This window comes from Lolium rigidum, chromosome 2, assembly GCF_022539505.1.
Source record: "Lolium rigidum isolate FL_2022 chromosome 2, APGP_CSIRO_Lrig_0.1, whole genome shotgun sequence".
In the NCBI taxonomy this organism is placed as follows: Eukaryota; Viridiplantae; Streptophyta; class Magnoliopsida; order Poales; family Poaceae; genus Lolium; species Lolium rigidum.
In genome coordinates, this window is record NC_061509.1 from 4977242 (window position 1) to 4999868 (window position 22627).

A 22627-nucleotide genomic window follows, 5' to 3' on the forward strand; every position below is an offset into this window, starting at 1 on the left:
ATACATAGAATGCTGATGAGCTTTATATAATTATCGTCGTTTGGTTCACATCGTTAGTAGCGATGTTTAGTATCGACGAACGAGAAATATGCATACGTCGTAGGTAGCTCCCCCTCCCCCTTTATCTATAGGGATTTCTATTTTCGTGCCCTCGGATCTTTAGTTGTGCTCAGTTTTCCACAGCTCCTTAGTTTTTCCTCAGTTTTCTCCAAGTCCTTGTTTGAAACGCGCAGAAGCAGCTCAGACGGCAGGATTCCCGTTTAGTTGACCGTTCCGTGCTGACGTGTGGGGCCGCGTCGTGTGGGCCCGCGTCGCGTGGGGCTGGTAGAAAGGGGCCGCGTGGGACAGGACGAGATAACGTTTGGTTGCACGTGAGCAGGAGCTGGGTTTTGTCTCTCTCGGCCCAAATTGACATTTTCCCTGTTAAGAGTACCTTTTCTGCCTCCTTCTCTCTGCCTTTTTTCGCCTAATTAATATAAAATCTAGAGAAGCTTGCATTTCTGTCTTTCTTCAATTATTATTTGTGCCTTTTGGCCCTCGTTGTTTGCCCAATATGGCAGCAAATCTAGTAGGGAGCCCAATCTAGTACTCCATCTGGTCCATATGTATGTAGTTAAATCTAGAAGCAAATCTACAGGGAATGTACGATAAATTCACAAGGTCATATAGTAGAATAGGGATAGATAATAGGGATCCCTCCCTAGATAATAAGCTGCATTCAACAGCCAAACATAGTAGGGTTCGAGGTTCTTCACAGCACCATCATACTAACAACATAACAACGAGGGATCCCTAGCTAACAACAAAGGGATCCCAACAACAAAATGGAGGAGGCAGCAGCAGCACACGTCCAGGACTCCGCCTACCCCATCTGCCTCTGCCTCCACTTGTTGCTCCCCTTGGGAGCCTTGGGCTTGAGCGGAGGCATGCGCCCGGCGGAGATCTCCACCCGCTGGATGCTGCGGAGGTGCATGCCGAGCGCCATGTGCTTGGCGCGGAAGGAGTGGGGGTTCACCGACGCGCCGACCTTGGGGTTGGTGTTGCCGATGTTCTCGGCATGCGTGAGGACGCAGTTGAAGTCAGTGCCGCCGAGCCTCCTAGTGCAGAAGGGGCACCTGTAGACACCCTTGGCGAAGTAGGAGACGTACTGGCCGACCTGCAGCCTCCGCAGCACCTGGCGAGTCTTGATGTCATGGTGCTCGTCGTCGCTGCCGACGTCGCTGCCAGACAGCTGATCCATATCAAACGGGAACTATTAGTGAATGAGTTGCAACGATGACTAACGTGCATGATAACAAAGTTAGGAAAAACAGAGGCAGCCTCAGTTAGAGTGGACACGATTATATGTATACAGGGACGGTGTAAGCGAACTAAAGCTCATGCACAACAGATTTGTACACAGAAATGGTTCGCTGAACCCTCCCTGTAAAAATCTGTGCCCACCGATTCATCATAGGCAAAAAAACAGATTCCAGATCTGAACTTGAACACATTCCAGATTATTTGCAAAATTAAACGGTTGATATCTTTTGATTCGTGCATAAAATAACTGATTGAGATCCTATGATTACTTGCATAAATTAACTGATTGAGATCCCATTATTACTTGCATAAATTAACCGAACGGCCGAACCCCAAATCTTAAACGAAATCAAGGAGGGATCAAAGCAAAATGGAATAAAATCGGCGCAAATATTAGCCCAATACTCATCCATCCACAGATCCATCTACAGCAGCAAAAATAGGGTTCAAAAAGGAATGGGGAACAAAAAAGGAAGCAAACCGTAGTTACCTCGTTCCATGGGTCCTCCATGGAGGTGTCGTAGGGTTCGAGGGCCGGACGTACGGCACCTCCTCGTAGGGGTCCCATCCCGGCGGGATCTGAGCGCCACCGGCGGCAGCAGCCTCCGATGCACCGGTGGAGGAGGCGGCGACGTCCGTTGAGGGGACGGCGGCGACGTCCGTTGAGGGGCGGCATCGAAGAGGGAGGCGTCGCTCTTGGAGCCGACGGCGCCGTGGACGATGGGATTGGCATTCTCCTTGTCCATCTCGCCGGCAGAGGAGAGGGAGAGGGAGAGGGTTTTTTGCTTTGGAGAAGATGATGGGACGTGAGAGAGGCGGCGTTGCATAGGCGAGTGAGAGTGACAGAGATAGTGGGAGGAGACGTCTATAAAGGCAAGGGGTGGTTAATGCGACCCGCGTCCTACGCGTCCACCGCCGCACGTCCGCACGTCTTGGACTTCCGCAATGCGACACGCGTCCACGATTGCACGTCTTCGACTTCTGCACCGCGACCCGCGTCTACGCGTCAACAATTGCACGTCTTCCATTTCTGCACCGCAACACGCGTCCTCGAGTCTAACCCTGGAAATTTAGATATACTCAGGTATAACCTCGAGTATTATACTAGCATTTTTTGTGTGCTCAGTTTTCCCCTTGAGTGCTAATACTGGCTAGTGCAATATGCTCAGTTTTACCCTCAAGTAGCTGGTCAACAGACAGTCAATAAATGGGATTAACTAGTTAAATGAGTCATTTAATGTGCAAAAAATTCCGAAAAATAGTGGCACATACACATGGAGTCTTTACCACAAATTGCCAGTTCTCAAAACATAGATAAGTCATAGATAAATCAAGTTTTACCACAAATTGCCACTTCTCAAAGGCCTTCTCAAATCACCTAGTAGCTATGAAGGTGCATGGTTTTCCACAATAAGCCCTTCCCAAAACAGCTTTCCCCAAAACATACTTTGTCTAAATGAGGCCACAATTCTCACACTCATGTATATTTGTATTGCAAATAGTTTGAGATAGGCCAAGATGGGTTTCATTGTACAAAACACGCATTTTCCATTTTTTAAATCTCATATTTGAATCCCTTAGTCTGTTTATTACATAGGTGCCCTTAGTTTCTTGATACTACTCAGTTTTGCCCTCTCCCTCCATAAATTCTCTCACACGTGCAACATTGCCCTAATCGGTCTAGCCCATGTCACGCGGATCGTGCCCGCCGACCGTTGATCGTATGATCTAACGGGCAAGATAACCCCTCTCTCTCTGTCGGAGGTTACCTTCCACTCTCTAAGTATGCTAAAGGGCGGTTTTCTGTATTCATTTTCACGCGCTAAAAATTATAAACTCTTTTAGGCATTACTTTTCACGCAAAAAATGATAAACCATCACCGATTTGTTGTAGCCATTAATTTTCACGCAAAAAATGATAAACCATCACCGATTTGTTGTAGCCATTAATTTTCACGAAAAAAATGATAAACCATCACCGATTTGTTGTATCCATTACTTTTCACGCAAAAAATGATAAACCATCACCGATTTCTTGTAGCCATTACTATTCACGGTAAAAATGATAAACGGACCAATCTATCTATCTCTGTATTTGAAGTTTGGAAGGGTTCACCATCTAGTTATGTTAACTTTCGAGATTTTGACCTGAAAACAAATGGGTATTATAAAGGGAAATAAAAGTTCAAAAAAATGTAAAAACGAAACAATCTACCTATCTTTGTATAGAAGATCGTCTGTATGATTTTTGAGGTCATTTAGAGAAGGTAGAAAAAAATCCCTTTTGAGAAGGTCGAAAAAACCTAACTTGTTACAAAAGCTGGTTTCAAGTGAGACCTAACCAAATTTGGCATACATTATGCCATATCTATAACAACAAGGAATATCTAAAAAGGAAAGTTTCACAAAATTTGAAATTTAGGGCGAAAATGATGCCATACATGATGCTGTTTTTCGAGGTTTTGACCTGAAAATCAATTCGGTATTATAAAGGAAATAAAAAGTTCAAAAAATATAAAAACGAAACAATCTATCTATCTATGTATAGAAGATCAGCTGTATGAAATTTGAGGTCATTTAGAGAAGGTAGAATAAATCACCTTGTTAGAAAAGCTGGTTTCAGTGAGACGAAACGGCATGCGTTTAAGCAAAGTGATTTTTTCGAACATCTCCAAATGACCCCAAATTTGCCATACATGATGCCATACGTGTAACAACAAGGAACCCTATCTAAAAAGTATCAAAAAAGTTTGCCCAACCGTATAGCTCTATCAAAAAGAACCTCACCATGGCGCTAGTATAATTTTGGGCTTAGTTACAAACTTTCGTTACCTAACCTTCAACACGAAACTTGTTTCAAATCACTTTTGGCGTAAAAGAAACAAATCCCACCTTGATTCGAGCACCACAGCCTCCAAACGATGCCGATGCCGATATCGGCATGGTCAGAACGGCTATGCTCGCCGCCATTGCTAGAACACCGCCGGGATGCACCCTCAATCCCGTCCCCTCATTCGATCACTGACACACGAGAGATACCGCCGAGGCCAATGCCGAACGTACATGCTGATGTCAATGCCGAACATGCATGCACGCCGATGTGGGCACGGCCACGCCGCCCCGCTATGCTGGACGCCACAGACCACCGCGAGGTCTTTCCCTTCGCCACCACACTCTTCTAGCACCCATCTATACACGCCAGAAAGGAGAGACACTAGTTTTCTCTACATTGCTCGCGTTCGTGTCGGACACGGTCAGTCAAAGTTTTGAGGTAGTCGTCGATGTCGTCGACCATTTCTTCTCTTCTTTGCATGGTTAACGCGTCTAGTTCATATCTATCTAATGCGTCTGGTCTCGCCTCATGCAGTTCTTTGTGGACGTCGATCTCATCTCGGCACCCCGCAGGCCACCTCCTCCGTGCCATCGCTGTAGAGCTCCGTTTAAAAATCTATTCCTACCCGTGTATTGCCCCTTGTATCAGCGCCATGGCCCACTTGTCATTCGATATACCGAAGCCCCACTCGTGCGCGTTTTGGTCAGGGATACATCGATGCTTATGGCCAAACAAAGATGGATGGTCTGACGTGTCTTTGCGGGCTCTACGTGGCCCCACTAGTCAGAAGATAACGGTCAACCGTCGGGCAACCGGCCGTTACAGCATCTGTGATGGTTTCAGACAAGGTCTTGGGGAAAACTGAGGAAAAACTAAGGAGTTGGGGAAAACTGAGCACAACTAAGGAACTGAGGGCACGAAAATAGAAATCCCTTATCTATATACCACACCGGCGCTCACTGTTGCTAGAACGCTTCTCCCCCCTTTCTATTGATTCTCCACGCCATATTGTCATCATGCCACGCTGGAGCAATGACCACGAGGCTAGCTCTAGCCACGACGAAGGAGGTGGCGCCCGCTACAATCTCCACATTTAGGAGGCGCTCTCGCTCGCCGGCCTCCGGATCCTCGCGCCGCCGAAACTGTGGGCTGCCTAGCGGCTGGGTGCTGAGCCTTGGCGGCGTGCACGTGCCACCGATTCCCGCCGCCGGCTGTGACCGCAACATCAAGGTGTACCGATGCTGGCACCCATCCCTGCAACATAATTATAGAAGGGCGCCTTTAGTAAGCTGAACCGCAAACAATTTTACTTTTTTGTAACAAAGGAAAAATGCTTTGCCATTTTTACTAAGTAAGAATTTAATAGATTTCTTTAGCAAAAATTCCTAGAACACATCCTAGAACTTTTTCCACCATTCTTTGGGTTTAATTTGTTGGCCTAAGATGCGGGAAGAGTGTCATACAAACCACTCCATGCAAGGATTGCGGTCCAAATACGGGTGGTGAAGCGACACTTGACTAGAAGGTGCATCACCATTCTTGAACTTGCAAAGGGGGACATTTTTGTAGTTTGGCCATCCCCTACGCTGAAGACGACCCACTATATAAATCCTATTTGTCATGACCAACCATACAAAGAAAACTACATTTAAGAGGTGTCCAAGTTTTCCAAATAATCTTATTCGTGCAGTTGGTAAGGATGCCCTCGAATTTAATTTTATAGCCCGATGAGGCGGGATAGTTGAACCATTGGTAAATTTCTAATGGATGGTGACAAAGTATTAACTTGTCAATGCCTACAAGTTGTAGACTAGGGTATTGTGGAAAGTAGATGGCAAGTAGATCTCGAAAGTTTCAGCCGAAAAAATACTCGACTGCTAAAAGCTAGGGTTGTGTTGACAATGAATCGATCCTCTCTTTCTCCCTCGACTCCCCCTTATATAGGAGGTGAGTCCGAGGATTTCGTGATATACAAGTTACAAATAGCGGGAGACTCTTTGAGTTCGTCCTGTATAGTTACAAGTCTTTATTCCTAATACAACTCTATCTTCCATATCGACACCCTGTTTGGGCTTCCGGGCTTCGTATTCTTTGGGTTATGAACCTTCAGTAAACCTCGGGTACCTACTTCGGCATGCCCATTGGGGATGCCTATGTCAGATGGTGCCATGGGCTCCATGAGTGAGGTTGATGTTGGAGACCATCTCCCATGCCCGACTAATTGTTGTATGTGGTCGATGTCAATGGCATGTTGGGTGTCAAGTTGTTCGACCCAAAAGTTGTTATCAAGAGCTTTCCTAACCAAACAATTCTTCCTTTTTGTGCATTCAAAGAGCTTTCGAGCAATGTCTATTGGTCAGCTACCCAATGACCATGTGGTTGCTCTAAACTTTTTCTTCTCTCTGTCGCGGAAGGTGACCACTGTGTTTGCTGTAAAAAGGTGCCTATCTCGTTCATTACAAGGGTTCCCACACCAAGCTTCATCGAACGTCAAACAGTCTCCAAGTTACCTTGTATTTTTCTACGAGTAACTTTGTCACAACCGATCCAAAGATAAGCACGGAGCAGCACATTAATCCTTTTGATAACCTCCTTAAAAGGTCAATGGAATTTAAGTGGTAGATGCATGTCTTGTGAATTAAAGGTTGCAAGAACAAGCACCCTATGACTGTCCATGTTGACATTGTTCCAATTGTCACACGAGAATTTTTTGGCGACCATATCTTCTAAGCTTTGGAAGTCAATCTTTCTAAGTCGTGTGGTGTCAACCGTTAGTCCCAAGTAACGTATACGAAATCCATCATATTTTGCTAGAAATGATTGAAGGATGACATCAAGTAAAGGTCATTGCATCGGATCAGTGCACCACTGCTTCTTTGGCAATTGGCGCGCAAACCGATCACTTTCCCAAAGGAGCATGAGTGTTCGTGAGGAACTGAATATCCTCCTTGATCGGAGAAGCAAAAAACAACGTGGTATCATCGACATAAAGTGAGGTCCGACCAACCAGGCCTCTTCCGCGAAGAGCATGAAGATGAACTTGATTCGTTGCCTTGTGAAAAATGTGATTAATGGGGTCAATGGTCAAGTCAATTTAGAGTGGTTCCACGATATAGCTCAACATGCGAGTGGTGATGTAAAATTCTTAATATCCACACGCCTTGTAAAATCTATGTCCAAGCAACCCACAAGATCAAGATTGCCAGGCTTCTTACTAGTGGGAATGTAAACTTTATTGCATCGCATATACTGCAATCTTTTCAGTGATCCAATTCTGCATTTAATGTATATTTCCTGACCATAAATTTATCATGTTCATACTTGAATACATATAGCGTGTGCATTGAGGGAAGGACGACCTCCTCCTTATACAGGTGGCTCCGAGGGAACAAAAGACCAAAGTATATAGTTGTATCCGGTGCCACTTTTTTTGCTCTCCGTGTTTCGCTCAGTCCATAACGAACCGAAGGTCTAAAACAGCAACTTCTAGGGCCCTTTTAGGAATATTGGACTTTTTTGTTGTTGGTCATGATTTGATTTGCAGCTTGAGTTCTTCATTTAGGAATATTGGAAATTATGATAAAATTCTGGTAGGCAAAAAGAACTACTACAACTGGTAGGCAAAAATTCTGGTAGGCAAAAATTCTACTACTACATCCTGAAAAGTGACAAATCATATATAGTTGCAAACTTACAACCTTTGGAATAGCACATGATGGAAAAAAATTCTTCTTTCATTTCAAGTGAGCCTCAACTGTTACTCTCAACAGAACTACTACAACTGGTCCAGAATGCACTGAAAGGAAGTATCAGCATTCAGGGGGAGTTTTATTCTGGTCATACATCTCGCCATCTCGGTGGCCAAACAGTACAGGAGATCGATACAAAATGGCCACCTGAAACATTTTATCTGCGAAAAGAATGCATCAACAGCTCGTATACCTTCTGGCCTTCGTCACCTTCACCGCCACCGGCAGACAGACACTACGTAAAATTGTGGTCCGCTTCGTCGGTGTCAGCCAGTCACCAAATCATAGCTACCTACAGATGAATTACATACACAGCACCGTGGGCAATCTAATATACAACTAACACACAGGCAAGCTTCTGCTTTTGCTTCTGTGGTGTTTCATTTGCGCTAGAAAGTGGAATTCCACAGCGCCTTGTCTCCTTCAGCGCACTTGTTGTGCACCTCCCAGATCCTCCCTTCAGAATTGCATATGCCGCTGCATTTCCAATCGAAAGATGCAGCGCAGATGTTCCCCGCCTGAGCTTTCCATTCGCAATCTGTAAGCAGAGTCAGGGAAAATATGTGACTCCATGTCCACGCACTAGGTCAATGATTAACTGGAGTTATAAGACATGAAGTCACGGAAGCTCACCAGGAGGAGTACCACAACAAAGTCTCCGTTCATCAATGTGCTCCGCATCTAACCCGAGGAACCAAGACCCTAATGAAACATCCTCGTTTATATACTGGTGCAGGACATGCCTAGCATAAATTGGGTTAACAGCGACAGAATTAGCATTCACCATAAAAGATCTAAGTATGTAGTTACATGAAAACAGATGCTATCTCACTTGTTTATAGATATGTAGGTCGCTAGATCTTTGGAAATTGCGTACAATTGACCAGTAGCATGTCGAAAATACTTATTGCCTGGTTCACCAAATTTCCAGTGCTCAGGCTCATAGTATCTCACGCCCCTGGATAAAAAGAGCTAATATATCTTAACAACTTGAAAAGAAAGAAAAGGAGAGATCCAAATGATGTACTTACTTTTCAGATAGGACAGGTCCAGATTTCATGCACCCAATATATACTCTGGGCTTCCAAGCATGTTTGGATAAAATCTGTCCAAGCGTTGCTGCAAATGCAAGACAGCGATTTTTTCAGAGAGTTCATTGTTTATAGCAAAGCCTCTTTCGCCTAAAGATGTTCTCATTAAATCTGATATTTCCCACATGCTATCCTACAAAGTTTTGACATTTTGGCTAATAATTGTACACATACAATAGGTACATTGTTGAGTCGGTGAGGAACTTTCAATACAGATATGCCAGGTGCAGACACATATGATCACTTTGCTCCTAGCTTCACAGCAGTAAAGGGCATACAAAAGATAGAAATTTACCTATGTTTACATGCACATCATCGTCAACTTTCACATAAAAATCTGCATCCCATAGCGAAACAGCTGTAGAAAAGTATGTCTTGGTTTTGCCAGATAGTGCAAGATATCCCTCAACATGGTCCTGCATACAGATGTAACCACGGTAATTAGTGAGGCAAAACAGCATTCCCAGCCAAAATGAGAACATCAATCACATCATCACTCCAATGTGAAAATCAATAGGCATTAAAGCAACAATAACTTACTATTTTCATGAAATCTCCATGTTTTCTGTCCTCTGCTTCAATTGCTCTATCGATAATTCCACCTGATATAGCGCTGCACAACATGTGGACAATGATGTTATGCATGTTTTGCCATAAAAAGATATAAAATGAAGAACATGGAACTTATTGATAGAGCAATTATCCACAATAACATCTTCTTGTTTTAACATTGATTGCCAAAAACGAATCACATTGCATTTTAATTTATCTCTGAACAAATATTACTTTAACAATAGCATCTTCTATAAATATATCTTGTACAAAGAAATTGTTAGGAAGGGCTGAAGGGGGGAACTGAGGCTACATTACGCCACAGCCCACCTTTTCGGTCTTGTCTTGCACAAGAGGGAAACAAATATATGACCGTTTAAAATCAGTGTGACAGATATTCATGAGCTAACTTTTCCTCAAATGTTCTGACTGTAGTCACCTTTTCATGTGCATTCTAGAATTATCATCAGTTGTACTCACTAACTCAGGAATTCATTTATCTGTAATTGACAGGAATTACCTCTGGAAGTATCATTCGACTATATTAAAACCCGAGGTCATATATAATATTTATTCTGAGAGTAAAGTTGACTGAAACGAACATTTAATGTATACAACTGCAATTGGAAAAATGCGAAGAGAATAACTACGTGGAATTTATGTTATGACATTGTTGTGACTTGAGGTTTCTTTTTCTCAATGGTAAAAAATGATAAGAACTATGAGTTTCACACTGCTGATCTAAAAATATGAGTATGATAAGTTATTTTCAAGAATCCTGATTGAAGGAATAAATAAATCCAGTACTTCTTAATATGGAATAGCATATCAAAGATAGTTAGATACACATATAAATCTATCTGCACCATACCTGTGGCCTATGACAAAACGAATAATGATTCCCTTCTCTTCTTCAAGCTTTTTCCTTTGTTCACCTATTATTTGCATTGCTCTGTTATTAGTCATTCAGGGTGTACCAATGAGTACACCAAAGTAATTAACCCTATGAAAGTTCATGCCAGCAACCTCGAGGCATCCAGGTGTAGCGTATGGAGTCTCTCCTCTTGCGACTGCTAAAGGCGGTATTGATTCCAATCACCATGCGGTACTTTCTCTTCACAATCGACTCGGAAACTTTGAACTCTTCCGCAACAGGGGAACCATTGAGCAAGGATTCTTGCAGGGTCCTTGCAGCCGAGAGTTCTGTCTCTAAGCTCGCTATTGTCTTATCTAGTGTCCTACATCAGAAACATTTGAAATGACAATCAGAACTATTTTTTCATAGAGATGATACTTCCAATGAAGGAGCAAATGCTGTGCCCAAGAAAGAAAAGGTCGATCGGTACATACTGTACATCTTGAACTTGTAACACGTCTTTGTAGTTTTGTAGTTCTTGGACCTAGCAGCACATAATGATCAAACAATGTATCAAACGATGAGTGCACATACCATTATAACACAAAGAGATTATGGACTTTTATAACCTAATCAACAGCTAATCATCATGTGTTTTTTTAGGGGAGAAGTACACCACACCTTTTTAGAGCCACAATCTCCAGCAGCTACCGTGTTGCCTTCCTCATCATTTTGATTCGGTCGTGCAATCTCGGTTGCCTCAGGCAGTGTCCACATTCTGGATCAAGCAAAAAACAGGTCAGCATCGGAATCATTTCCTGAACTTCCATGCCGAGTAGCATGGCCAAAATTCAGGAGAAGAGAAGTAGGCGTCCATAGGCTGTGGTTACAACGCTGCAGTAGGATGCCACTGCAGAGTACAGTTATTGAATGTTGGATGGGGATACATCGCCTAGCAATAACTCGTGTCTACAATTAAAACGAGATTCTGTGCAGGATCATTCCCAATTGGTGAAGAGAAATGTCCGAGTGTGGTAGCAATCCACTTAATTTGTAAGTTTATGATGTCGTAGAACACCCACAATTCGATAGCAGCAAATCACAGCTTAACCAAATCCGCAAAGATTCCAGAAAAAAACATTGGCGGAAACACGCGAATTATATGATGGCGCGGCAGAGCAAGGACACTGTACGCAGAATCATGAAATCCCCAAATCGAGAACAGAAATTCACCCCCGTACGCGCCGGCCCCAGATGCGGACGGAGGCCGCAGATCTTGCGGCTACCCTCGGAGCTGAGCTCCTCGTAGTAGTGAGCTTAGCTGGGCGGAGCTGCGAATCTCGAAATTGAAGAAGCGGGAGGGAGAATCTCAGAGGGATGGTGGTTACCTGTTGGTGAAGAGCAGGCCGAGGCAGAAGCTCCCGAGGCAGAGCAGCACGGCCCAGCGCCTGGACACGCCGCCATCCCCTCCTTTCCTCCAGTTCATGGCCGCCGCCGACGCCGGACGCCACCGACACCAGCTCTTCTCAGTCCCTCACCTCCTCCCGCAGCAGCAGCGCATGGAGTAGGAGGGGGAGCAAGAATGGAGGGAGGAGTACGTACTACGCAGTCGTTCTTGGCTCGTCGCCGCTGGCGCTGGCGCTGGCGGTCTTGCACGCACGCAGCTGTGCTCTGCTCTGACTGCCCACCTCACCTCACCTTGCCCCCACGACGGGCCATGTGGGCGAGGTCGGTCAGTGTCCAGTGGCGCACGCCATTACGCGACAGCGCGGGGCGGTAAACTCGAAGGTCTGTCGGTCCGTCGGCAGCGCCAAGAAAGAATGAAAACAACCGAGGCCGAGGAGAAGGTGGCGGGTGAAACAAAGATGGATCGAATCAGATCAGAGCGGCCGTTTGTTGTTGTTACCGGAACAGAGCACGGGGATTCGAGATCGTCGAGGTGGCGGGAGTGCGGTCCTGCGCTGGTTTTTTAATGGCGGGGATAGAGTTGCGCCACGAGGACCACGGTGGCTTTTCACATGCGTTTCTGAGCTGAGCTGAGGTGAATCTCCACTTGGTTGCAGAGGGTGGTGGTGGTGGGTCGGGGGATGTGGAAAGCCCAACCGCCGTCTGTTCCCCGTGCCGCCGGTGCACTGTCGCTATCCTTGCCTGGCTGCCTGCGGTGTGGGGTGTGGCCGTGGCGGCAGAAGGTTGTTGGACGGGCCGGTGCCGGCATGGTCAAATATCGTGTTTTCCTGCTCGAAATGTCGGTCTTCTCCGGGATACTCGAGCGATTGCCTGTATATATCGGGTACTTTCGTACGGAAGCGGCCTGACCCAGTTTGATACCAGATGTATCTATATTTTTTCTCTTATCATGTTTGGAGGTGTGGTGTACCCAGCAGGACGACCTATTTGCATAGTGTTATATTGTAATCCAAATTTGTACGAAAAAGAGGCTAATTTGCGACGAACGGAGCGAACTGATATCTCTATTTATAAATACATCTTGTAATCTGTTGGATAGGGTTAATCGTCTCAATGAAAAACACACGGTGTTGTGTAAACACTTCCGATGTATTAAAGTTTTATTGGCTAGTGACCGTGGTTTTTTTCTCTTTGTTGGAGAGGTTTTTCGAAACTGTTCGGAAATGAAAACGCTTCAACCCGCTCCTCTCACTCGCGCGGGCGAGCAGGATGAAACCCTACACGCGACGTATCGGGCTTTGATACACAAGTGGGCTTACCCAGTTTGATACTTTCATGAAAAATTCAACAAAAGTAACCCTCACGCAATTAGAAAAAAACCTTCGGCGAAACAAATTTACTGAGGTAACCGTTTTCTACGGCACCGATGTCTGGGTCGCCGCAGACAACATTGTCGCGCCGTGGACCAGCGATGCACGTGCGGGCATGCGTCAGCGTGGACAGACGGGGTCACATGGCTTGCGAGTGTGGCGCCTTTGAGTGGGGCATTGCAGTTCACTGTGCGGCGCCGAGCTCCTGGGAGCGACACGGCTCGATTAAGTTGGTCGGCCCGAGTCGTCCTGGCCTGACAACTTCATCCTCTCAGACGTGCGTGGCTAGGGTTCTTCAACGAGGCGGCCGCCAGCGCTTGGTTCTCTCTCTTCCGCCTCCAATCCTTCGTCCCAAAACCACAAATCTGAGGAATTTCTCCAAGGATTTCGATGTCAACCTCTTCCCCGGGTATTCCCTCAACCCCTCAATTTCTTGCCAAATTTCTCTCACATATGCTCTATTCATACTATTTTAGGGAAACCCTAGTTCTCCCTAAAAAAATCAATATTTATATTGGTATATTCTCCTACCATTGGAATATATAGAACTTGTGTGACTATATAAAAAAGAGGCTAACTTCTCACAAACGGAGCGGATTGTTATCTCTAGCTATAAATACATCTTGTAATCCGTCGGATAGAGTTAATCGCCTCAATGAAAAAACCCACGGCGTTGTGTAAACACTTTCGATGTATTGAAGTTTTATTGGCTAGTGATCGTCGTTTTTTCCTCTCTTTGTTGGAGAGGTTTTCTGAAACTGTTCGGAAACGAAAACGCTTCGACCCGCTCCTCTCGCCCGCGAGGGCGAGCAGGACGAAACCCCACACACCGTACGGGATATTTTGGTACCGAAGCGGGCTGACCTAGTTTAACACTTCCATGGCAAATTCGACAAAAATAACCCACGTGTGAAAGTATTTCACGAAAAAAACCCATGGGTACTTCATACGGAAGCGGGCTGACCCAGTTTGAAACCAAAGCTGTCTATTTTTATTCGTTTCCGTGGATAAAAAATGAGATTTTTTTTTTCTATCGGGTTTGGAGGTGTGGCGTACCCAGCACGCCGATACATTTGCCCGTTGTTATATTGTGGTCTAAATTTGTGTGAAAAAGGGTCTAGTTTACAGATGGAGATCGCCACATATACAATGCATGAGGAAATATGATCTAAATTTCATGTTCACTTTCGTGGATTAATATGATTTTTATTTAGGAATACAAGGAGGAGCGCCTATGGTTTATTTATACTAAAAAAATCGAAGGCATTTCAATACCAAGTTTAAAGAAAATTAAAGACGTGTTCTCCAACATATTATAAAGAAGAAGAAAGATACAAAATGTAAAATACATTTTACCACCATTAATACGATATGCCAACCACTTAATTATATACTGGTCATAAAAAATTACAGTATGTGCTAATTTGTTTGCTTGTACCTAATCATCAACTAGAAGCCAGTGTCTAGATATTTGTTGAACCATATGCTTATTATGTATGTCAAGATATATCTATATCACTACATAATGTACCAATTTTAAACTATGTCTAAAACATCAATTCTAACTGTTTGTGTCTTAAATCTAATGGCTAAAATCAGCAGAATTCGCGATGAACAATAACCGAAATTGCATCCATGTTGTTCTAGAAACATCATGGTGTCCTTGTCTTGAAAAGAAAAAACCAGACCCGGCATGCTTTGTGGGCCGTGATACGGCGCAAAGTAAACTACTCCCTCCGTCACATGAAACATATCGAAGATTTCTCAAAATTTGGATGTATCTAGACACTAAATAGGAATATGTACATCTAAATTTGACAAGTCTTCAACATGTTTCGTGAGACAGAGGGAGTAGTAACCATTAAATACATGTGTGTTCTACCAGGTAAAGTTTTTGATTTTTTTCTCTGAATCAGTTTGATGAACTTGTTTTTTTTTTTGAAACACGGTACAATTAAAGACACTCACACATACGCGCACAAACTCACCTCTATGAACGCACGCATATCTTACCCCTATGAGCACCTCCAAGAGACTGCGTCGAAGAACTAATCGGGGGGTCTTGAGATTAACGAAGTCACCACAGGCGCCTCGCTGTAGACGGGAACATCGCCTCCCACTGAAAAATATTCCGCCTTTTTATGAGACACCAAAGTGTCAAATCTGGGATTTAAACTTTGGTGGGATGGGGGTGCCACTGCCCTCCTAACCATCCAACACCCGATAATGGAGAATGCTTATTAATTTCCAAATCAGCGGGATTGTACATGGATTTTTTTTCTTGACTCTATTGTATTCGAAAGCCTATGACATTTTCATTACCAAATTCAGTCCATGATGTTAAGGCGTGCATTGCACTGTATACATACTAGTAATAGTATTAAATAGACACACACACATACATACATATACTAAATCTTTTGCAAGTGTCATATATTTTTCCATGAATACATGAGATTTAGTTATCCTCACATTTTAAGGGAACCCTGTTTAATCCATTTAGTGCATTGTCTCAAAAAAGGGAAAAACTTACGATACATAATAAAATTTAAATTTAGTGTGGCATGCGTGTACGTTTCAATGATAGACACTATACATGTATATCAAAGAACGCTGAACTAATATGCAAAAACAATATTTTGTAGTTTTAACTAGAAAAGTATATACTACTTAAATTTTTATTTTTATAAAAAATAGATTATGAAAGTATAAACGTACGGTATAATTATAAATTCTCTTAACTCGTCTCAGGATTAAAAAAATGTGTATTATTTGTAGTATCAGTGCAACATTGTCATTGACTCAGGGCAGTTGATCATTAATCATGTGCATTTAAGAATCATATATAGCTTATTTATATTCTAAGATAAAATGGAGAAAATATTGGAGATTCTAAGTGTAGCTATCGCCACAAAGAATGGTGTTGACTCTTCAAATGAAAAGGTTGAGGTATTAGAAGAGCTAATAAGATTGTTGGAGAAATCACAGCCTATGCTTGAGGCTGAGAGGATATTAACTTCAGTTCAGAAGATTGCGAGAATTCAAAAAAGAGAAACTCAATTACATGTAGATTTACTATTTGAGACGGAGACGACAGCACGGATTGGTATGAAGCTGGCTAGAAGGCGAATACAATGGAGAAGCCTTCAGGGAAATGGGTGTCCAAATATTCACTATTCTGGCAGGAGTATAACGTGCGGTTACATGGCTTGCTTAAATGTTTCCTTACCTGGAATTTTTGAAGGACTTTCTCACCATGATAAAAGACCCGAATGCAAATATGTTGCAAAGGTACCATGAGAGTGACATTCAGAAGTAAGTGCGCAAATGTTATGAATTGATTGTTGGTGGGGAGATTGCCTTTAACCTGATAGAAGGTAAAACAGATAGGAAGGGAAAATTGCTGCTAACGGCTGGTACAAGCATCGAAGGAAGCCTAACAACCCTTGATGGTCCGAAGAAAAGGGGTAAGGAGGAAAGAAAAGAGGCTCAGGATCTTTTCAACACTAGAAGGTGCTGGAGTCTCAGGATCTTGAACACAATAGGCAGTTGGCTCTCTTCAATGTTACTCCATACACTCTTGCCTTGTGAGCCCTTATTTGTAGTATCTTTTAGTGACCTATTTTCAACAGCGCTCCCGCGATAGCTAACTGTCATTCGTAAGTCGCAACTGAGAAAAAGGAAGAGGTTTTGAATGTAATTCTACAAATGTTATACTTTTCCAGTACAAACACGTGCCACATAACTGAAGGAACACCAAATTTGCTCTCCACATGAGAAAACAGATGGCAGTATCTGGGACATGAAACCCGGGAGATATGACAGGCGTATGAGAAGTGGATTCTTTAATCTAGAGTAGAATAAAGTACACTCTGTTCGTATCACTATTCTTGGAGTTGCATCCCCACACTAAATAATCCTACTGCTGACATAGCACCTTCATTAAATCTTTAGAAAGTGAATAGTTGGATACAAAGCAGATAAAATATTTGCTATTGACATCGTTGAAAGAGCCTGGCTTTAACACCATGAGAACTCAAATTCAAGGAATCGAAGTTCAGAATACTGAATGAATCTCCAAAAGCAAGTAAAACACACACCAGAAGAACAGGGTATATAGCAGCTCCATTTGACAGCTACTATTACTCTCACTATAAAAAAATGCACGCGACAGAGTGGATCAAAAGCTCAGTGAATCTCAAAACCGTTGTCTCCATGTTTAACAGTATGGCGCCACTGATTGGCAGTATTTTCATTTACAGCTCTCGTGCGGGTCATGTACTGTTAGTCTGTTATACTCGACAAATAAGTCAGGCAGGGCCAACAAAGTTTACCTTGCCCCATTCATCTTCCTCAAGGAATCAGCTCGACGCTTAGCCTCTCTCTCTGCAGTCTGGACATAAAATTCAGCTCCGAGCATTTTGTTTGTCTCTACAGTTGATGATAGACTTGCTTCAGAGGTTTGAATTATCAGTTCAACGGTCAGAGTGAATCCAAGGGCTGAAAGCACTCGAACAGCATTGGCAAGCCGGCAAATATGTCTTCTAGTTTCTATTGGGGTAAAGTTATCTGCTTCCATGGCCAACTTCTGTTGATCTTCCTTCACATCTGTATTTTCAGCCACCACGACATGCTCACCAACCCAGATGAAACCATTGCAGCCAAGAATCAAGTCCACGTTATATTGCTTAAGATGATGGAAATGCTGATTCCACTTTTTTACCAAATATGCAGGTACCGTGAGCAATTGACCCCTCTGAAGCTGCATTAAAAATCTCAAAACAAATCAATAACAAGTCATTCGTTAATTCTGTCCCGGGAAACAAATCCAGGTCTGAGTAGCTGAAGTTGTAACTCTAATAGTCAAATTCAAATCATTGACCTATCTACTTCATCATCAACAGTTCAACACTACAAACAAAATGAGATGTCCGAACTTAACAACATGACTATGAATTAGATCATCAATATGTTTTGCAGTACTGCACGGTAATTAACATCAACCAACTTTTGCATGCACATGAGCTCTGCCTATATTTATTAAGGAAGAGGTTTGAAATATTTGCAAGAGGCGGCATTGTAAAGGAAGCACCTTCAGAATAATGCATAGCTGCCGTGGGGGGGAATCTGAATCGACAGATTCGTCACATCGAAAGGTAGCATTACCTGAAGTGCTACCACACTGCACAATAACAATGACAAACACAGAGTTGTACCTTTCCATATTTTTGACTACTTGCATGTAGCTCAAGAGAACCATCAGGTAGGTATCCACGAACTTCAGCCTGATAATTGATTTCATGGAATGTAGCAGCATCAGATTTTAATCAGTACTCATCCCTTAAAAAGCAATAAAGGATACCAAACTATAGAAAATGGTAAGGCATCACAAGCAATGTATCCAATATCATGGACTTCCCTAGGGAAGAACAGTCGAACAGAATGTACAAAAAAAGTGTGAAGCTTGGATACATGAAATAATTGAGGGCCATGAAACACATAATGTCTAATCAGGGAGTCCTTGCATGTCAGAGGGCAGAAGGCCTACATTCCAAATATTTCATCAGAGGACTAGTTCACACAACACAGGAAAATTTTCCACACTACAACTCCCACTATGATATACTAAAGTGAATAATGCTGGTAGTCCATTGACCAGATATGGAAAATTATCGTCAAGTCTCTGTAAAATGGAAGCACGGCGCTTCCTATAATCACGCACTTTTTCTGCTCTTGGTTGTTTCCACGTTCTGATAACACTTGGTTGCAGGTTGGCTGCTACAGTCATAGGTACACCTATGTATTGGCAAGTGGTGCACCTTTCGTATCTAGTCAAGTTTCGTTTAAATATGCCAAGCTGAACCTCTTATAGCACTGGTCATGCATATTTGGTTGCTTGGTGCTACTCAGAGGACAGATATATAGGTAAATAACATATAATCATTAATACAAAAGGGGGAATGAATTCAATACTTACACAGACAACATCATTTTCTGCAAATATACTCCGCATATTAAGCTCGTCAACAGCGGTTCTCCTTCTCTAATAGGGGAAAGGGTAAGAGTCCAATAACCAGAATATTAGAGAAATAACTTGTGAAACTTCTGAATGATGACAGTCAATGATCTCTTTGAAGATAATGCCACGTTTAAGCTGTCATTCTAAAATAAAATTGCAACTACACATCGAGAAAGTAAATGCAGTATACCTACTTTCCAACAAACCAGTAAATTGAATAATGTATCGGTCGCCACTGTGTTTAGTATATCACTAGAAAGGGTGCTTGGAACCTTTGATGCAGAATAGCATACCTGGACTCCATCAGGCAAATTCACAGAAGAAAGCATCAATACAGCACCTTGGCTAAAGTTTATCTCCAACCTCCAGCGCTTAGGAGCAATCTTGAGTGAAAAAACAACATAGTAACTGATATTGGCCAAAAATGGAATACATTGTTTGCATCGATGCTGAACAAGCACACAGTGAATCACAAGGTGGTAGCATGTCTCATAATTGAAGCCAAATAAAATAAATAGCAGTGGAAATTATACTCGTATATAATTTGAGATGCTAGCCTAGAAAACATAGGGAAAACCAATTGCCCAATCCATGTGTCTACTATGAGGGTCGGGCAAAACAGATTCTCATATCACCAATTTTTTACAACGTCCAACAATACTCGTAGGTTAAGCCGCAAGCTTTAGGCCAATATAGAGATCATAGTCATGGACTGAACAATTTTATTGCGTTGGGGCCTGTAGCGCATTCCTAGCATAGACCATGCTGTAAAAATAAGAAGAACGCTGAGATATCGAGTGACATACCTCAATGACACGGCCAACAATGATATCCCCAATCTCTGGCTTATACCTGAAAGGATCCAAGAGAACAAAATGAGCTGACAGCCCTAAATGTTATATTCACTGAAAAAAAATTATGTAAAGTAGAATGAGATGGCCCCCATCCCACCCCCGCTAATAACATTATTGGTTTGTACCATGTGACAAGACCCACTGATCCATCCATATGTACACCATTCATTACACCCAGTACCGCAGTAATATAACAGTATTGCCAGAATGCCAGTGCAGGAAAACAGAATTCGATCAAACTGCCTGGAAAACTGATAAACCGGGTTGTTAGGCTGGGAGAGAGCACCTTGCCCGGAGCGTCCGCACGCGTACGAGACTCTGGACCCGCTCCACCACGCCGCACACCGTGGCCACAACCTCCCCGTCCCGATCCGACGTACCATGCCCTCTGCAGCCAAATTAAACACGCGCACACCCCCCAAAAAAAAAACATTCAGTCCATCACCAAGCACGAGCGGAGAAGCGGGTAGAGAGGGGACGAGACGAGGAATGGGCGGCGGGTTATTACTTGAGGATGCTGTCTTCGTGGTTGACGGGGATGTTGTCCGCGACGTTGACGGCGGCGGCGGCGGCGGGGGCGAGGGTCTGGAGCTCGTGGAGCGCGGCCTCGAGGCGGACCCTCTGGGTCTGGCTCAGCCGGAGGTGGAGGTCTCTCGTGCTCATGGCCGCACGATGTCCCGGGAGTATCGGAGGACGGAGGAGGAGGAGGAAGCGTCGGGGGTCGGTCGTCGGCGTTGGCCTCGGCCGCCGGTGGGAAGTTTGGCCAAAACCCAGGGTCCCAAGACCGTGTCCGTGCGCGCTCGAAAGCCGCTGGTGACGGCCGGGCACGGAGGCCCAGCACTTAGTGCTAACTGGGCTTGGGCTCTTAACCGCCATAGTATTTTACTGGACCGGGCGACCAGAATTACGACGTTCTCTCTAAAAGAAAAGATGGATTACAACATGCAGTGCACATCATGAGGCTGGGCCGGCTCATAAGTCCCTAAACACAAATTGAAAAAACCCAGCCACGGGACTTACCGCGTGCGGGGTGTGCGTCACGCGGTACGCGACGACGTGATCCGTGTATAGGAACCACCGCATGAGTCACCCGCGCTGCCTGAAGCGGTCGCCCCGTGGGCCGCTCAGACAAGCCCGCTTCATGAGTCTCATGTTCTATTTGCTTAACTATTTGTTCTCAAAAAAATAAAAAGACAGTTTGTCTAGTTCGTCGCTATATGTTTGTTTCGTCCTATTCCGTTACATAGAGGAATAGTAAAAAAAAGGATTATGTATGTTCTTTTTTTACGAAACATGTAGACCCTCATTAATATGTATGTACACTTACATCTATAAATGTATCCAAGCACATTCTTCCTCTATAAGCATTTTTGAGAGACTGGGTCTAAGAAACTTATCCAGGTGGATCTTAAGATTGACTGTTCCCACATGTGCCTAGCTATCAACGGCAACAACGTCTCCCGTTGAAAATTATTCCTCTCTTATAAAACGCGCAAAGTGTTAAACCCGATGTTTGATCCCTCGTGGTCCGAGGGTGCCACTACCTACTAACCACTTAACTATAGGTTAGTTCTCTAGGTTATGTAGTCGTAGACAATGTCTAGGAGGGAAAATCCTAGTTGAGTCCGTGTGCCACGTTGACCTGACCACGAGTCCCACCCGACAAAGCGAGGGCAATGGTTAAACATGGATAAAATCTAAAACAAAGTCGGTTAAATGAGATAATTTACAGAAGTTTCCTAGACATGTAGTAAAGAAAAACCGTCCCGTCCCCCACCCGTGTTGCCCCCGCGTGGCGGCCGGGGGAACCCTACCGCGCCGCCGTCGCTTCCCTCTATCCCCCTCCCCGCCCTCGCTGCCGCTAGGGGCGCGTTCAGGCAAAGCCTGGCCAGCGTCGGGGGGGGGGGGGGGGATTTCATCGTCCTCTCGCCCGCGGGGGTCGGGCGCGGGTCACCCTCCTCGGTCTAGGACGCGGCCCTATCGTCGGGGGCCTCGATGGCGGCGCTTGGCCTCGGCTCAGCGGCGGCATGATGGACGACGAGGCGGTGGTGAGCCCTGCCGGCGGCGGAGAGAGGGGTGGGGGAGGGCTGCAGGGGGAAACCCTAGGTCCCCTTCTCCTCGCCTCTCGGCGGCCAGCGGTGGAGGGCTGGCGTTCGGCTGCGGCGGTGCCCAGGCGTGTGCGGTGTCTCCGGATTACGCGATCTGTGCTTGGTGTCTCCGGCGGCAACCTTGGCTAGCCTAGGATGGTCGCCGGCGTGGGGGCCCGACCTGAATAAAGGTGGAGGTCCTAGGGCCTCTCTTGGGCGAAGATGAAGACTTACCTGAGGCCTGCCCTTCTCGATCGGGCCGGAGTATTGAGTCCGGAAGGCGCCGTCGGCGAATGTAATAGTGCTTTTTTGCCTGGAGTTTGCTGGATCGGTGGTATTCGGTCGTGCGCACCCATGATTTTATTCCGACCGTTTGGTTCTGGAGGGAGCGGCGCGAAGCTCTGTTCTGTGTTGGCATCAAGAGACATTTTGGTCCATGATGCAATCAGAAGAAGGGAATAACATGAAGGCCGGATTGGAGGACTAGCTAAGAGAGGTTCAAGTCTC

General features: G+C 44.5%; 2 protein-coding genes across 2 annotated transcripts; both read right to left on the minus strand.

Moving 5' to 3' along the window:
- Positions 1-8166: 8166 nt before the first annotated feature.
- Positions 8167-11883, minus strand: LOC124685869 (probable beta-1,3-galactosyltransferase 2). The gene is made up of 11 exons (XM_047219895.1): positions 11772-11883; positions 11065-11161; positions 10878-10927; positions 10554-10765; positions 10399-10462; positions 9516-9588; positions 9271-9391; positions 8916-9003; positions 8717-8842; positions 8518-8627; positions 8167-8422 (listed from the first exon to the last, which is right to left on the minus strand). The coding sequence occupies exons 1-11, from the start codon at positions 11867-11869 to the stop codon at positions 8274-8276; spliced, it is 1188 nt and encodes a 395-aa protein (XP_047075851.1). The 5' UTR covers positions 11870-11883; the 3' UTR covers positions 8167-8273.
- A 5539-nt stretch (positions 11884-17422) lies between these two features.
- Positions 17423-20797, minus strand: LOC124685870 (exosome complex component RRP4 homolog). The gene is made up of 7 exons (XM_047219896.1): positions 20542-20797; positions 20320-20421; positions 19986-20031; positions 19473-19562; positions 19138-19203; positions 18377-18445; positions 17423-17922 (listed from the first exon to the last, which is right to left on the minus strand). Exons 1-7 carry the CDS (start codon positions 20694-20696, stop codon positions 17491-17493), a joined length of 960 nt encoding a protein of 319 aa, XP_047075852.1. The 5' UTR covers positions 20697-20797; the 3' UTR covers positions 17423-17490.
- Positions 20798-22627: the final 1830 nt, after the last annotated feature.

Bases quoted from the DNA above. Each gene is read 5' to 3' on its own strand.
- LOC124685869 (XM_047219895.1), bottom strand. From the start codon at position 11,869: ATGAACTGGAGGAAAGGAGGGGATGGCGGCGTGTCCAGGCGCTGGGCC. The intron at 9,589-10,398 runs GTATGGTGCAGA...CATGTTGTGCAG, and splicing joins CGTTTTGTCATAGGCCACAG to CGCTATATCAGGTGGAATTA. The intron at 9,392-9,515 runs GTAAGTTATTGT...ATCTGTATGCAG, and splicing joins ATGGAGATTTCATGAAAATA to GACCATGTTGAGGGATATCT.
- LOC124685870 (XM_047219896.1), bottom strand. From the start codon at position 20,696: ATGAGCACGAGAGACCTCCACCTCCGGCTGAGCCAGACCCAGAGGGTC. The intron at 20,032-20,319 runs GTGCTCTCTCCC...GGATCCTTTCAG, and splicing joins GTGCGGACGCTCCGGGCAAG to GTATAAGCCAGAGATTGGGG. The intron at 17,923-18,376 runs GTACAACTCTGT...TTTTTAATGCAG, and splicing joins GTAGTCAAAAATATGGAAAG to CTTCAGAGGGGTCAATTGCT.